The sequence below is a fragment of the Genypterus blacodes genome, unplaced genomic scaffold, assembly GCF_046128005.1.
Source record: "Genypterus blacodes isolate CSIRO-AG114 ecotype Tasmania unplaced genomic scaffold, CSIRO-AGI_Gbla_v1 ptg000011l_1, whole genome shotgun sequence".
In the NCBI taxonomy this organism is placed as follows: domain Eukaryota; kingdom Metazoa; phylum Chordata; class Actinopteri; order Ophidiiformes; family Ophidiidae; genus Genypterus; species Genypterus blacodes.
This window is the reverse complement of record NW_027466825.1, coordinates 370,731-383,121: the sequence shown is the minus strand read 5'-3', so window position 1 is coordinate 383,121 and position 12,391 is coordinate 370,731. Positions and strand designations below refer to the sequence as shown.

At 44.1% G+C, this 12,391-nt stretch overlaps 2 protein-coding genes across 4 annotated transcripts; one reads left to right on the top strand and one right to left on the bottom strand.

Annotated features, from left to right (window-relative positions):
* Positions 1-270: 270 nt before the first annotated feature.
* LOC143008102 (uncharacterized) lies at positions 271-3,942 on the bottom strand. 2 transcript variants are annotated; one of them, XM_076159713.1, is made up of 10 exons: positions 3,798-3,942; positions 2,852-2,915; positions 2,721-2,754; positions 2,561-2,650; positions 2,246-2,473; positions 1,950-2,041; positions 1,612-1,822; positions 1,379-1,510; positions 1,204-1,280; positions 271-801 (listed from the first exon to the last, which is right to left on the bottom strand). In XM_076159713.1, the coding sequence occupies exons 1-9, from the start codon at positions 3,874-3,876 to the stop codon at positions 1,242-1,244; spliced, it is 969 nt and encodes a 322-aa protein (XP_076015828.1). In that variant the 5' UTR covers positions 3,877-3,942; the 3' UTR covers positions 271-801; positions 1,204-1,241. The 2 variants fall into 2 exon arrangements, with proteins under 2 accessions (XP_076015828.1, XP_076015820.1); XM_076159705.1 differs by having other exon boundaries at positions 271-1,280.
* A 2,010-nt stretch (positions 3,943-5,952) lies between these two features.
* On the top strand, positions 5,953-12,142 carry LOC143008938 (eukaryotic translation initiation factor 5A-1). 2 transcript variants are annotated; one of them, XM_076160923.1, is made up of 6 exons: positions 5,953-6,416; positions 8,333-8,502; positions 8,638-8,742; positions 9,044-9,175; positions 10,489-10,768; positions 10,799-12,142. In XM_076160923.1, exons 2-5 carry the CDS (start codon positions 8,335-8,337, stop codon positions 10,549-10,551), a joined length of 468 nt encoding a protein of 155 aa, XP_076017038.1. In that variant the 5' UTR covers positions 5,953-6,416; positions 8,333-8,334; the 3' UTR covers positions 10,552-10,768; positions 10,799-12,142. The 2 variants fall into 2 exon arrangements, with proteins under 2 accessions (XP_076017038.1, XP_076017029.1); XM_076160914.1 differs by having other exon boundaries at positions 5,961-6,416; positions 8,330-8,502.
* The last annotated feature ends 249 nt before the right edge of the window (positions 12,143-12,391 follow it).

Genomic DNA, 12,391 nt, shown 5'->3' with positions numbered 1-12,391 from the left:
GATTTGTACGAAACATTTAAGTCATGTGTGCAGTTTGCCAGCCATTGTTCACAGGTGCATTGACACCTGAGGATTTATATGGATTGTTCAAAGGACCTTAAATATTTTTCAGAGTGAATATTGATGATGTGGTCATGTGACTACTGTACACAACTTGAAATGTTGGAGAAAACATAGTTAAGACTTAATTATAAATTTCCACAATCCATGTAATGACTCATTTGAACAGCTGCTGCTCACTGGTGGACATGGAAAAATCAGACCAAATCCTGAGATTTGCAAACATGGTTTATTAACATTGCACATAATCCCCTCCAAAGAAAAGCACACACAAAAGTAAAACAAAAATCATTTTTCAAGCCATCCTCAAACCTGAGGAAATGGAGGGAGTCCCATGTTTAAGGACTGACTGAGCTGGTAATGGAACTAAACTGAGTCCCCGAATGCCCCCCTCCCTCACTCCTGGTCGGTTTTCCCCTTTTTAACCAAATTAAAATTAAATAAAATTCAAGGTTGGTTTTTCTAGTCACCATTTGATGTGTCCCACCTCGTCAATTAAAGAAAAAAAATCGGGGGTGGGAAGGGTTTGGAATAAGTGGGCTACCAAGCTTTTTTCAATTTTATCCCTTTTCCAAGATGCAATTCTAATTTCTAAATGTATACGCACAGCCCTTTTTCCCTAGCCCATCCCTCGAGTCCAGCAAGGACAACACAAACCGAGATGGGGGAGGGATGACAAGTGAGATGGGGTGAGTTGGAGGATGGGGAGTGCAGACAGGTGCAGTCCTCCAACCCTAGGACCTGAGAAAAAAAAAACGCACAAAAAAACGCACAGGAGACACAGGGGTTCGGAGAAAGGCGATAAAGAAAGGTTTGAACACAAAAGAGACCTTGAACCCTGGGACAAGGATCGCTTCAAGCCGAAAGCCAGTTTCCCCGGGTTTGAGCTTCTGCGGCCAAAATGCTCCCTGCATTAAACCAAAGACTCAGTCCTAAAGTAAGCGGACAAGTCCTTTAAGACTCATTAAAGGGGCATAAAAACCCCTTAATGCTACTATTCTGCCTTGTCCATTATAGGAAATCAACTAACCGGTCCTCTGAAAGAAAGCCAATGTGGCCCCTGAAGCAGAAGTGCAACCCTACACCCTCAGCTTGCCCACCCTGCCCGACTCAGGGTTGCACCACTTTGGAATGGGGTCCCACCTCTTGCAAAGGGTCACACGTCTGTGCACTCAATGAGGTCACTCCGTCGGTGTTGGGACTGTTGGGGCAGCCGTTTGCTGCAGAAACGAAGCAAAGACGAGTTTCAACACCAAACTTAAATACACAAATACCTGCCACAACAAGCCACTTGTAAAAAGAGCATTTTGCAACATACCTCTGGTGATTTTGGCATTTTAGGAGAAAGTTTGGGGGAGGACTTTGGAGATTTTGATGGGGATTTCAAGTCAGATGGCTTTGAGGTCTGAGGGGGAGTACCAGGGTCTGATGCAGACTTCTCTGTATCGTTCTACAAAATGCATAAGCAGAAAAAGAAATTGAATTCCTCCTTTTGAATTCCTGTCATGGATTGGTGCAGTTTAATATCCATGTGTAATTGCTGTTGCTCACTTTGGAGGTTGAGGACTCGGAGTTTCTTTGCCTACGGCGTCGAGCCTGGCGGGGTGGTTTCTGGTCTTGGCCCTCAGCGGTTTCTCCATTGGTCTGGGAAGCCTCAAAGGTCTCAGACGTCTTGACCTCCCCTTGCTCCTGGGTCTCAATTGCAGCAGTTGCCTGGTCACCCTCTGCAGACTGATCAGGAGGTGGGCGCGGGCGGAACGGCCTGTGGATAACGGAACAAAAGGGGGCATTTTGTGTGTTCAGCATTAAACCCCAATCAGTTCTGCATATCTGGAAACCATGGACGAGGATACAAATACATGAAATTTAGACAATGACAATATTGTCACCTGCGGTACGGACGCCAGAATCTGCGCCGTTGTGGTCGATCTGTCTGCTGGTCATCTTCTGCTACTCCATCTCTCTGCTCTCCAGCCTCACCCTGGCAGAGACCAAGAAAACCAACTACACTTTACTATTCAGTCTGGGACTTGAGTTATGAGAGTCAATATCCCACCTTTACTCCAAACTCTAAGGAATTATGGAAAAACAAGATTCTGCTCTAGCATCTTTAAACCTCATTTACCAAAAAGCTTCAGTTTGTTGAGTCCCTTCTACACTGACTACTTCATCTTTTGTCTGATACCTCCTGCCGAGGTCTACGAGGCCTGCGTCGGCGCTGCTGAGGTCTCATATCCCCGTTCTCCCCCGTTCCCTCACTCTCGTCGATGGGGGATTGGCCATCAGTCGGTTTGTCACCGGGCCGTGGGCTTCGGGGGAAGAACCGTCGGCGGAAGCGGCGTTTGTTGGGTGCATAGCGGCTGCCTTTGACTGGCACTCCTCCCGGACCAGTCACATTGGCTGCTTCTGACCCCTGAGGGACCCCAAAGAGAGGGAGGCTGATAAGAAATGCACACCAGCAACAACAGTCACATTTACTTTGATACACCATGATTGTTACCTTAGTGGCTTCAATCACATCAAATTCTACCACCTCCCCGTCGCCTACACTGCGGAGGAACTTCCGAGGATTGTTCTTCTTGATAGCGGTCTGAGGAGACAGAAGTATTAAACGATGCAGCCAAACGAGATATCAATTTAAGAAATGATGCAGGCCTTACCTGATGAACAAACACATCTTCTTTGGTGTCATTCCTGTGAGTAATACAAATATGGGTTTAACATTTAGACTACTGCTGGTACTGCAAACCTGATAATACACATGCAGGGCTAAAGTAAAGGTAAACTGTACCTGTTTATGAAGCCATATCCATTACGCACGTTGAACCATTTCACTGTGCCTTGGACCAAGGTGGCTACAATGACAAGAGCACCCCCGATTTAATCAGGCTGAATTCAAACAAGGTACACTGTAACACGGATATTAAAGAGTAGTCACTTATCAAGCATGCCAGGCTTGCCTTTGGTTAGAAATGAGTTCAGTGTGTCAATCATTAACAGCCAAGACTTTCAAACCAAGTCGCCACTAGGTCAAGAGGAAGGGCCAACACAAAACAAGGTCACATTACCATTCTCCTTCCAGTAAAGAGCAAAAACACATCCAGGTACAAACCACGCACGTTAAGATGGCGCAGACAAAGATACGAGGCTATTTGTATGTTGCACTTTCGCCAAAACTCGCATAATTAGCCCATCATCTGCTCATTATGATGACTTGCACCTGTGAGCACGCGCCCGGGTGTCCCTGGCTGAGCGCGTGATGGCTGATAAAGAAATGTAGGTCACCCTGCTAAACTACACGTTTACATGCTTATTTAAACTATACTTTAAAAAAAACAAAACAAAGTCAGTTAAAGTACGAGAAAAGAAAGAAATGTCAACCAGTGACAGGAAACCAACTGCGTGTAAATGCGCCAAATCGGTACATTGCCTTTGTTTGATACCTTTGATACGAGGTTCTAATTGATACTCAACTCCCCCAAAACACGCCGGACACGTGTTACTCTTGAAAGGGAAAACAGCGGTCTCAAGGAAAAGAGACACCGATTCACTCAACAGCCTTGCACACGAACTGGTTAACAAAGCGTGGACACACTTATTTGGCTTATTAGACAGGTGGGGTGCTAAACGTGACACATTCCGCATCCCGGATGAAAGGCAAAATAACCCAAGTTTGAGGCGTAAACGTGCAGACACATGAACACAAACATGGCACCGTGAGCGCTTTGTAAACCCACCTATGACTTTCCTCTCGGGCTGTGGTATGTCCTCCACCGATGCCGATGGTGGAGAGCCCTGCGCCTCCGCGTCGGTCATGCTCGCTGTCGGATAAACTCTCACTCCTCCTCACCAGAAACTTTTCTGCCCTCAGCGGCTTACGTTTTATCCCAACATCCCCTCCGGCTGGCCGACCGAAGCCGCGCCCTCATTGGTCTCACGAACGCTCTAGCTGACGTCTGATTGGCTGAGCGCGTTGGGCAATTGGGAGAGAAATTTTGACAGGTGGACAGGTAGAAGAGAGAGCTGCCTGATTTTCACTCTGCCTTGTGCCGATTACCAGCCATGTTATATGTGGATTGATTGATAACTTCTGGACCAAGCATAGATCTAACTCACACACGTTTCCCTCATGAAACATTTTTAACATGATCTCCTTTTTAAATCAGCTGGAAATAGTAGGAGTTGAAGCCACAAGCATGGTAAGTAGTCACAGTCACAGTCTCCGCTATGACAATTAATTCAAATGAATGTAGGGGATGTGCAAGAACACCAAAGGAAATAATACAAACATTTTATAACCCTTATTGATGGGCTCAAAACATATCAATCAATCATTTTACAAAGGTATTGAAGCTTAATCGGACTTTTGACTTGTTTATGACAGGTGTTTTACCACCAATTATGGGTCGGCCGACCTTTGGATGTATGGTTGTGAGATATATGGACAGTAAGATAACTACTTCTTGGAAATATAGGATGTAATATAAGTGATTCACCACAACCTCTTCAGATAAAACGAAAGGAAAACCTGACTGCACATAAAATAATGTTATACAGAGCGATACTGACATTTCACAATGAATCTCCAATAGCCTCAACAGTCAGCTGGTACTCAGTGGAGTTCACAATTAAGTTAACAGCATTTAAATTCAAATGTAACCATATGACAGCATACAGGACGTGCTCATGTCCAACTAACCATATTATGTTATATGATGCAAACATTAATGTGAGTGCCCAAACGTTGTAATTTGCAGCTGATGGATTCATAAATTCATGTTCTCCACTAATTTTGAAGAATATTTGACAATGCCAAGCCTCAGATATATTAACATTTCAGTCGACATGTGAATGAAAATGTGAAAGCACATTTTCATTTTATGGTGAACTATGCCTTTAGCTACCAACCTCAGCACATAAGTCATAGGACTCTTGTTTCACAGCGCTAAATTTAACCCAGCAGCTCTGAGCACTACGAGGTTCAATGAAACTGTTCACTGAGCAGACACCAAAGGTCTGTGGACAGGAAAAAAAAGACCAATTTGGGTTGTAAATAATATGGGATTTCAGCCAAAGCAAGCCACTTGTCCTCTCTCTGGTTCAAGAAAGGCTTCAGAGATATAGGTTGTCAGTGTTCTTCAGAGGACGCAAAGTCCTAACACCATGCACTCACTACACTTACATGGAGGTTAATTGAAATTAAATGGATGTTCTTTAAAACATATGCATGTAAAACACTAATAAAGGGACGAGGCACTATAATTATGGACCAGGATTATATATATAAAAAACTTTTTATGAACTCTTTTTTGAACACTTTTGCGGAGTTGGACGATCTTAGTGGTGTATTCATAGTGGTGAAGATGGGTCATGATAGTGACAGTCTATAAGGTTCCATCTTCACTGAAATCAGGCTGCCACCACGTGATGGAATGTAACCTGACGTTAATGCAAACTAAATATGGACCAGGGGAGGTTTGGAGTGGTCCACGCTGCTCACTCCGGATGAATATGGTACGCAAGCTCACTTTGTGTCAAATAGCCGAGGTTTATTTCATGGGTATATGGATGAAAGAAGCATGATGTTAAACACAAGAAGACAGGAAGCGGTGTAACTTCACCTTCAGTGTAAAAGAAGCTACTTGCGCCATCAATCGTCATCTTTACATTCTGTAAAATGTCTGCAGGTGTATAAATCCACAAACAGGGTGCAATTTTAGGGCAGCATTCGCACTGCATGATCATTTTTCTAGGTATCAAATTCTGTTCTGTCAGTCAGGTTTGTGCAGTTATAAGTTTTTATCCAAGAGACATTTCAGACTGCAGCATTTTATATTGTGTGTCATTGACAAAATGTGTAATGACGCGACATCACTAAACTTTGATGATTGTTGTTTTACTGTGACAGCTCCAGGCGGAAGCGGCATGTTTAGCTTGTGTGTGTTCTGGCATCCGTGCTGCTGTGGCGCTGGATGAGGGAGAGGGAAGGTGGAGTGTAGCCTGCAGACAATACATCCAAAGCGGGTTTAGGGTGCTGTGCGTGTGTATGTTTTCGGTCCGGCGGCTGACCTACAGGGTTGCGCCTCCGTGCGAGGTTAAAGTGCAGTCGGACATAACAGGGAGAGAAGAGGACGATAGAGTGGAATGAAAGAGGAGCGAAGGGAGAGCTGATTGATTCTCCGATTTAAAAAAAGAAAAGGAGAGCGACATTGCGAGCACAGGCAGAGGCAAGAGACCTGGCCAGACGAGCCGTGATCACCGCCGGGATACAGGGAGGCAGAAGAGGAGGAGGAGGAGGAGGAGGAAGAACTAAAGGCTGACAAATAACACGAGAGAGGAGACGCATTATCAATAGGGTGAGTTCTTTATCAAAACACCCGACAGACGGGGCGTGTTTACGCCTGGGCAGACGAGTTAGCCTCTACACATGTTTGTCACAAGCTCTATTACACGGTCCTTGTTTTATACTAAACACACCATGGTGGAATAATAACAACATTCTGTTTTATTGGAGGACCACAAGCTGATTTGTCTTATATCCTTACAGGACGGACAACTGGATTCCTGCTCGCAGCTAATTAGACGTTCGCTTCTTTTGTTTTTATTGTTTTAACTTCAACTAACTTAGCTCAGTAATTACTTTTATTGTTTCCGGGCTGTATCTTAACGCGCACTAAAAAAGTGACAAGTCCCTCCTCATGGCGCTGTTGCACGCCATCGCGAGTATTAGCTTAGTCATTACTGTGCACCAGCGGGCCAAAAATCAAACACTACCCGCATATGTCGGCGTATGAACGGGGCGGCGGACGCTCACGCTCGCGCTGGTTCACGTCGAGCTGCGGTGCGTTTAAAGACGCATAGGTGGACGTTTTCCACCCAGCATACGTGCGTGTGTTTCTCCGGAGGGCCGGGCCTGGGTGCAGCCAGTGCGCATGGATGCGGGGGGACACCGTGAACGCTACCGACGACTGTCCGCGGTACGATTTTGTGCGCACTAGGCCCGCATTGTTCCAACCACTGCGGACATATAGAGCGGAGAAGCCGAGCCGAGCCCCCCCCCTGTTGAAGAGGAACCAGACCGGGAGGCTAATGCTTATACGCCGCGTTCAAGGAGTAACCGTCCAGAGACGCCTGCTTTGGAATTCAATATGTGTCATTAGCGCGGATTAGCGGGCCCTGGCCCCCCGCCTCCCCCCTGCTGAACAGCAGCTCCGATTGTGCAGCAAAGCGCACAACTTTAGCTGAAGCACATGAGTTGTTTTACGACTTATGTATTTAAAATGGACATAAGTGAAAAGCTCCAGTTAGTCGTATGTTAAATTACGCACATGGCAGAGCCGCTATTTTACAAAGTTTGCTCAGGAAATGACCGTTATGGCTCATTAAATAGTTTATTTTAACAAGTTTGAGGAGTTACCACTGTATATAAATATCCACTTGTCTAGTGATAACACGCTGTTTGTGATCGTGTTGTTTAATGTATTTATTAATTGAGTGTATTTCTTTACAATGACACTAGGCTCGGTTTAACAAACAGTCATGTAATGTATTTACATACATTACATTACGATCATTTGGCAGACACTTTTATCCAAAGCGATTTACATTACATTACCACCCTTCGCAGAGGGGGGAGCAATTGAGGGTTCGGTGCCTTGCTCAGGGGCACCTCGGCAGGGGCTCGAACCGGCGACCCTCCGGTTCCCAAGCGGAAGCACTACCCACTGAGCCACTGCCTCCCATTTCTGTTACTTATTATAGGTCCGTCTGCTCTGCTCTGTTTCCCCTCAGGGAATATGTTTAACATTGTTTGAATAAACCATATAAAGTGTCATCAATTTATTACATCACCAGCCAACTCTTATGTTTCCATCCATTCGATATGTTTACCAAAAACGTTACTTTGTGGCTTATTGGATGTATGATCCATCTTTACTCTTTAGATCAATAATCTCACTTATGCTCTTATGGCTCCTATCTTCTGATAGTATACTATATTGAAAAATCTCAGTGACAGATTAGAGGTTGTTGCAGCTACACTTATGTCATGTTCTGTACCTATAAATAAACGTAATCGTAAATCTATTAATGTGTCCCTCTGTCCATGTGAAAGTCTTATTTTGGGCATTATATTCCAGATTCTGCTTTCTCTTTCAAATTAGTTTATTGCTTGTAATAAAACTGTCAGAACAGCTTTTGGACTAACATGTAGAGCAGATATGATCTGATGAGAGGTGTTAATGTGCATGAACCGTGTTGGCGTCCACAGCAGGCATGGCGGACGCAGAGCTGGACTTCCAGACAGGTGATGCCGGGGCGTCAGCCACCTACCCCATGCAGTGCTCGGCCCTGCGCAAGAACGGCTTTGTTGTGCTCAAAGGTCGACCCTGCAAGATCGTCGAGATGTCCACCTCCAAGACCGGCAAGCACGGCCACGCTAAGGTCAGTCAATCCTGTGGGACACAACGTTTTGAACGAACTAACTCTTCATCATACAGTCGCCGGTTTTGATAGAAACCCTAAGGCACAGACAGATGTGCTGAAACTTGATTCATTTGTTGTTGAATATCTGTGCAGGTCCACCTGGTTGGTATCGATATCTTCTCTGGTAAGAAGTATGAAGATATTTGTCCCTCCACCCACAACATGGATGTCCCAAACATCAAGAGAATGGATTACCAGGTAAAAAGGGCGGGAAGGAAGAGATAGATTAGAAGATATTTTCATTGCATTGAAAATTAAAGTCACATCTGTGGCATAACAGTGTTATTCATAGATATGCTTCTGTCTTTAAAGGCATGTGACATTAAAAGATCATTTTGAGGGATATTAGGACCAAAGGTTTTAGGAACAAACAGACTAATCGGCTAATTGGTTTGTCAAAGAAACACATGAGTAATTGAATTTTCTTGCTGAAAGTTGATGGTAGAAAGTGTGTGTGACGTCCTGTTAAAAGTGAAAATCACCGCTCTCGTCTCCTTAGCTGATCGGGATCCAAGAAGGCTACCTGTCCCTGCTCCAGGACAGCGGGGAAGTGAGAGAGGACCTGAAGATCCCAGAGGGAGACCTGGGAAAAGAGATCGAGAGCAAGCATGAAGCCGGAGAGGAGATTCTGGTCAGTACCACTGGCCTCAGCATTCACTCCCCCCCCCCCCCCCCCCTGCATGCCCCCCCCCCCCCTCCCTCTGTCTCTCCCTCCCTCTCTCTCTCATGGGGAATGTTGTTGTTGGAAATCAACAAGAACAATGATGTCGCAGCACATGGTTGTTTAAATACATATTTTGATGAGGAAAAATGAACCTAATTATTTTTCTTTCATCTTATGGAGCATGTAAATATTTGCTAAAAGATCCATTAGCTTAATCAATGACCTCATTAGTGCAGCTTGTTGTGGTTTATACGTGGTGGTGAGTAATGAAGCTATAATCAAGCTTTTTAAAAACCTATTCGGTGCATTTCCCCTTTTTTCCCCTCATATTTCTATCTCTTTCACTCAACAAGTTCCTGCCTCTTCATGATTTCGGCTTTCTTAAATACATCCAGAAATTGTAAGTCACCATATTGGACCGATCAGCTTTCTTCCTGCTTTCAAACCAAACAACTCAAACCTCCGCCCAACCCTAATACCTGCAGATTGTCTTTGATATGATATGATATTTGCGTATTTCCAGTAGATGGTCCCTTATAAAGGTTTCACTCTCTTCATTTTCAGCTGATGCAGGTGTTACTAATGACATAATAACATGGGCTGCATTGGGTCCAGGCTCCAGCATGTTGTTAATGTTATTAGTTACACCTGTGCTCGGACAAAAGGAGGGGGGTTTCTAGCCGCCCTCTGAAAACTGAAAATGAAATGGAAAAGGCAATAAAAACGAGGGGGAAAATAAGTTGAGACAGCTGTAGAATTTTTTTTTGGGAATATCCATTGAGACAAGATGTGCTGAAGCATTAACACAAGATATCTGACACTTATTTAGAGCGCTGATCATGCGCGTCTGTAAGCTGCAGTACAGACACAATTTGACGGAAACAGCAGCAACTTTTGTCCCCTCGGCGGCAACAACCAGCGCACTGACTAGTTTAATGCACAATTAAGTTAATGAATTCACTCAGTCATTGTAATTGTGGCCATTGTCTGAAGTAGAGTTTAAGGCCTGTGGCTGTTGATGTTTCTGGTCCCAAACTGCCCCCTGGTGGACATCCTGAGGGATTTGTTATACCTCTTTCGTGGTTTTATAAGAATCTCACCATATAATTGCAGGTTCAGGATCATGACCACAACCCTAAAGATGTATCGATTTATATTAACTCCCATTATGGTTACAGATTTGTGGAGGGGCCACCTTATGGAATTAACATGAAGTATAAACCGATTTTTACAGTTTGATATTATGCGTGTGTGTGTGTGACTGTTTTGTGCCCTTTCAGATCACCGTTCTTAATGCAATGGATGAGGAAGCTGCTATTGGCATCAAAGCCTTGGGTAAATAAGGCACTGCAGGTAAATACAGAGCTTCAGCTGAATCGACACCTCCCAGCTGCTGCCTGGTCCAAGCCTGCCTGAAGAGGAGTGTGTGCGCACGCCTGTGTTTCTTTGTGTGTGTGTGTGTCATGTAAGATTACGTGTTTGTTTGAATGTTGCACCACAAGCCACAAGCATGTGCCATGCCAGTGCAATGTGTGTGTGTGTGTGTGTGTGTGTGTGTGTGTGTGTGTGTGTGTGTGAGTACATGTACAGCTAGTTGTTCATCAGTGGACCAAGGGGAAGGCAACTCCAACCAACAAGAGTTACGGCTGTTTCCACGGTTTTACTTTTAGATCTTCATTTGGTATTAAAACATATTGTTGCCCTTTGAAAATGTGACATCAAGTAATGTATGTCTCTATATTATTTCATTAGATAATCACTGGGCCAGCTTTCCATGTACAGTATATATTTGTCAGAGTGGGACGTATTGGATCAGCCCAATTTAAGTTTTTAAAGCTGAGTGTATTGAATGCGTTTTCCTGTGGATTTGCCTGCCCCTTATGTACATTTTGTTTTCATGTTAACACTACGAGCATGTATCACTTTATCCGACACTAGCAGTTCTGATTGAAAGCTTACGGTCCCCTGTGTACTTTTTGGGCAATGTTGTGCTTTCGAGCGCAAGACGAATTGTGGGCAGCACTTAATTTTACAGCCCGACCCATAACGCATCGGTATATTCGTGCTGGACCAATTGCTTATTTCCCATCTGGGTAATCTCAAAAAGAAACTGATAAACTGTTAAATGCACTTTTTCCCGCTGCAAACTGTGGGCTGTAGAATAAAGTGTCCGCAATATATATATATATATATATATAATATATTTTTGCTTTTTTTGTGTGTGCAGTGTTTCCTCCTTCCTTGCCGACACGAGTTGTCACATTAAAGTACAACCCGCGTGTTTCTTTTCCTTTCCTTCTCTGGTTTCTTACTTTTCTTTCCTGCTCCTTCCTCCCCTTGTAATTCTGTTTCAGGGGCAAACAAGATGCACTGGACCTGGGGGAAAAGAGGGGATGTTGCCTGGTCAATGCTATCCTCCCTCTTTTATTTACTCTTTGTTTTTCTCACTCAATCTCTCGCTCTCCTTCACCACATTTTCTTTCTTTCTTTCCTCATTTGGGCTCAGTTAGAGAAGAAGTTGAATAAATAATCGGACATGTCCAAACGTTAAACTCTATTTACACACATGTAGTATCAAGAGACAGCCAGTGCAGAGGAGGATGTCACTAATGGACACCAGTGATCGAGCAGGTCTGCACGTATTCTGTAGCTACGGAAAGGAAAGGTGGTGATGTGGGGAACATGTTTCTTTTATGAACATGTTCCCCTGTTTTTCCAAGGGCTTCAAATCCAGATCTGCATTGTTTGTTCTGTTCCGTGTTAAGTTTGGCAACACTGCAGCATTGGCACCAAAAACAACTTGATTTTTGTCTTTTTTCTGTATGGCACTTTACTATTTGGAATTCACTGAACAAGTTCCACCTTCTGTTGTTTATTTTATGCAACATTGATCATCTGAAACCTGTCTATTAAACAACGGTTACAACTATGGCACACCCAGGTTCAGTGTCTTTGTCTCGAGTCAATTTTAAGTCTTCCTCCAAGAATGTTCTACAGAGCAAATACCCCCTTTTTAAAGCCCAGTCACCTCTTAAAACCCATAGACGGGGCCTGAGTTTGGAGTTGGATTACACAGCATCCAACAGCATAAAATGTCTCCATGGCCAAAAACAAAGACGACACAAACTGCTGGATGTGGCGTTTGCTTGTCATTTTATTTAAAACAGAATAAAGCTTTAAGAC